This window comes from Fonsecaea monophora (genome assembly GCF_001642475.1).
Source record: "Fonsecaea monophora strain CBS 269.37 chromosome Unknown Scaff144, whole genome shotgun sequence".
NCBI classification, from domain to species: domain Eukaryota; kingdom Fungi; phylum Ascomycota; class Eurotiomycetes; order Chaetothyriales; family Herpotrichiellaceae; genus Fonsecaea; species Fonsecaea monophora.
Window position 1 is genome coordinate 1 of NW_019174075.1, and position 4,226 is coordinate 4,226.

At 39.6% G+C, this 4,226-nt stretch overlaps 1 protein-coding gene across 1 annotated transcript; it reads right to left on the reverse strand.

Annotated features, from left to right (window-relative positions):
• Positions 1-2,918: 2,918 nt before the first annotated feature.
• Positions 2,919-4,020, reverse strand: AYO21_11106 (hypothetical protein; the record flags this gene model as incomplete). Its single annotated transcript, XM_022661004.1, has 4 exons — positions 2,919-3,185; positions 3,239-3,363; positions 3,427-3,537; positions 3,624-4,020. The coding sequence occupies 4 exons, from the start codon at positions 4,018-4,020 to the stop codon at positions 2,919-2,921; spliced, it is 900 nt and encodes a 299-aa protein (XP_022506666.1).
• Between the last annotated feature and the right edge of the window lie 206 nt (positions 4,021-4,226).

Here is a 4,226-nt window from a genome sequence, read left to right on the forward strand (position 1 = left end):
TACCGTTAATCTAGCTTCGAGATAGCTTAAAAGCTTTATTATAGACGTCGCATACCGAACTAGAAACTAGAATTAAAACTAAGTATTAGATTAGATTATAATAAAAGAGTAGTAGCGTACGTTTAATCAGGGACTATAGTATATCGCGTAAAAGATTTTACGCTAGGAATTATTAGAGGTAGGGAAGCTTAAGGAAATATTAGGTAGAATCGACGACGATGGCGAGAGAGAATGATAACCGACTAACCTTATTATTCCCGAGGAGAATATTCGAATAGTAGCGCCGTATATAGTGAATCTCCTTTATGAAGTCTATTAACTTAAAGAACGAATGTAATAAAGAACTAAGGTTCTAAGTACGAGAATTTCCTATATTATTACGAATCTTTATTAACTTTAATAACTACGAAAGTACGAATCTTTCTACGTAAGCCTCGGCTATTTCCTCCGAGCGTATAGGTTATTACGTAAGGGAATTAAGGTCTTAAATAGATATAGTATCGTATACTCCTATAAGCGGTTATTAAAGAAGTAAGCGAGGTAAATAGAAAGGACTTAGTTAGAGGTTCGTACGCTAGAAGATAATCTACTCCTTAATATTACTATTAATAACTATAATATAGTAGATAGTATAAACGACGAGCGTATAGGAGATTATAGATCTTATACGTTAGCTATAATAGGATTAATTAATCGCGGTATTAAGATACTAGTAGGTAGTCTACGATAAGATATACTAAATCTCTTATATCGAATTAAAGTGCCTAATATATATCGAGCGGGTATTAACTACGATCGTATACTAAAGGTAGGAAATATACGGATATAATTTAATAGATTAGAAGTCCCTAGATCTATTAAATATCTAATCTTATTAGCGCGAGAGACGCTAATCTATATTATAGCTTTAGCGATTCTACATTTTTAGTACTATTCGCGATGCGCTCTAGATAATGGCGATAAATATACTTAATAGATAAGAAATAGTCTTAGATAGGGTTAAGTTAGGCTATACTCGCTTAGTTATTACGAAGGTTAAGGCGTTATATTAATATAATAATAGTCGAGCTAGCCGTTAATTATTACCCCTCGAGCTAATGATAATCGACGAATCTACTACGGAAGGGATACTCTAGATTCTAAACGAGATTATAATTACCTAATTAAGTTACGACGAAGATAGCGAAATATTTAAGACCCGACTTTACCTTATTTATAGTAATTAAAAGACGGTAGATTAACTACGAAGTTATCGATAATCTCGCGTAGATAACTCTCGCCTATACGACTTTATAAAGTAGTTTCTTCCCTACTTAAGATAGTAATATACTAAATTTAACTATCTATAGTTAGTCTACTAGGCTTATTAGCCGTCTACTCCATCCTAAGATAACTCTACTCTATAAGTAAATACCGCCTTCTAGGGAAGGAAGTATCTATCTAATCTAAGATTATTCCGCGCGCTAGAAGAGCTAGAGATATATAGCTTTCGTACTAGAATCGTAGTAATATTCATACGAAATGTACTTAAGTACGATTAACGACTACGTCGGGGAGATATAATAAAGGATATTATCTATAAGCTTAAGGAGATGTCTATCGCGACTTTCGAGGACTAAATTAATTAGATATACGATAATCTCTATTCGGATACTTATAACCCTTTATTCGGATAGGAACCGGATTAAGAACTCTAGAACTATATACTCTTTTTACGTAATATATTCCTATATCTCTTACTAAGAGATGGAATTAAATATAGTAACATCGGCTACCTCCGGATCAGCATTATAATTATAAGTCTTTATTATTAAGGTTCTAAGAGTCCTAGGTATACTAAAGAATTTCTCTACCTATTTACGATGATATATAAAGAAGGAGCCGTATACCCCGACCTATAATATACTATATTAGCGAATAACCTTATAAACTATCGAGAAAAGAGCGACTTACATTTCGAGAAGGATCGAGAGCTAGAATTCCTTAATAAGTTTATTAAACGAAGTAGAGCTCGTCATTATTTATTAAGTAAGCTAGCTAAGGAGGTACTTAAGAAGGCCGTACTTATTCAGCCTTAGTCTTAATTAATTACCGATCGATTTAGTACTTAAGTTACTTTTAAAGATAGGACACTATATATAGAAAAGTTAGCGTCCGAGGAGATCTAGGCGTTAGTAGGGCGACTACTATAGTTATCTATCTTACCGAAGAAACATCGTTAGAGTATATTCGTAGTACGGAGCTTCTACGAGATAGATATAGAGAATATTAATGCGAAGGTGACTCGTTTTAATAATAAGTTAAGGAACGTAGAGGTTATAGCATCTTCTAGTCTAGTATCTAAAACCTCTTTAGTCGGCGAGTATAATAAGAGTAGTAATGATAAAGCTAAGGTAGACGAGGTTACGGAAATAGGTTAATAGACTAGAGGTATCTTAAGCGATAGCGAAGCCTTAAATAGCGATTTTAGTTAACCGGTAGGGGTTTAACCTACTATTTAATAGATCCATTATTTTATAAGATCTATAAAATAGTGTCTTCGTAGTTCCTATACTTTACCGTACTATATTTTCGCGAAAATTTCCGGCTAGTACTGTAGATTACATCGATTTATAAGGGTAGTATTTTAAGATTACGCCGTGAACGCGATGGCTTATATAAGTGTACGTATTAGAGCTCAGACTCGTTTGATAAAATGACCCTCTAGGGCATTTAATTAGTCCGCGCTTCAGCGCTAAGAGGACTAATCAGCGCTTGCGCTTGGCAACACCGAGTCTGAGAATCTGAGACAAGAAGAAACAGAGAAACACGAGCACACATCAAGATGCGAACCATTACTTAGCAATTCAAGCAGGAAACAGTTGGTGTGCAGAAAGTTTACTTTTTATATCATCTAGAATATCCGCGAATCTCCGTCATTACGGCCCAACAATGTCCTGCAAATCATCGACCCTCCGCGCCTCGATCCATGCAATGGCTTCCTCCCGATTCCGACAAACGTGAGGCTGGCCCCGTTCCTTGTCGTCTGGGGTTGACATGGACCCTTCCAAAGTCATGTCGAGGTTGCACAGAATGCTATTGCGAAGGTACTCGAAGCAGTGGGCAGCGTGGTACGGGTTGTCGTTGTCCGTGCGTCCGTTGACAATGAGTTGGTGGTAGCTGTCCATGGTGTAGTATAGCTGCTTCTGAGTTAGCCTTCATGCGCTTTCAAGAAGGGGGCGTGTCAAAGACTACTAACGCAGTGGAGGGCGTGTGTCCATGACGCCTCGAATAGTGGTCCCGACCGGATGGGATCGTCGGTAATGGGGTCTCCGAGGAGTGGGTGGTCGCGGTAGTCTGGGATGGCTACGCTGCCACTGCCCACTGTCGTTGTCACTCAAGTCAGCAAAACCTCGCAAGAGCGAATTTGTTTCCAGGGTGGCTTACATGGCATGAGTAAGTCCCAATTCCTCCGCACTTCCAATCGATTGTCGTTCGATGTCATGTTGGGTATGAATTTGTCTGGGTCAGGCTTGAGGAATGTATAGGAGTGTGATGCTGAATGCAACGAATTAGAGGCCAATCCAAATGGGCTTTCAAAATCAAGATAACAGTGGACAAGACACAAGAGACGAAGTACTCACTTGTTTTATAGAGGCCGTTGATGTCGCCTCCTGTCTCGACTGTTTTGCCTTTTAATTCTGGATCCATCTCCCCTCCCGTCCCTGTCCGGCCCTGGCGCCACAAAAGAACCAAAATGATTGTCTGCAGCAGGATGACCATACCCCAGCGAAACCAAGTCAGGACAACGACGAGGGACTGGTGTCTTCTTGTTTGTGTATTGGGTGCGTTGTACGACCATGTTGACATGTCTGAAGGGCTACGTGCTCGCAGACGGCCCATCTTCCCAAATATTCCCGCATGGGGAGCGACTCTTGTCACGTCGGATTCGTTGTCGTCGAGAGGGATATCCTCCTCGACATCTCGCATTCTGTATTGGGACAGCATGGGTTGTGTGCTTTCGTCCGCTCTGAGAGACATCTTGTCGAGCATGGGCAGTTGTACAGGATAGCAAAAGAGAAGTCAGAGAGTGATTGGAAGATACTGTCAGGGCAGAAGCAGAATTACAGCCGTTGTCAATGAGATGCAGAATATGCTAGAGTTGAGAGTTGCAGACGTCAAAAGGGGGTTGATGTGCTCTCAATGGATGAGAAGCTCATCATTTCTAGCGCCAGGATCAAACTCTG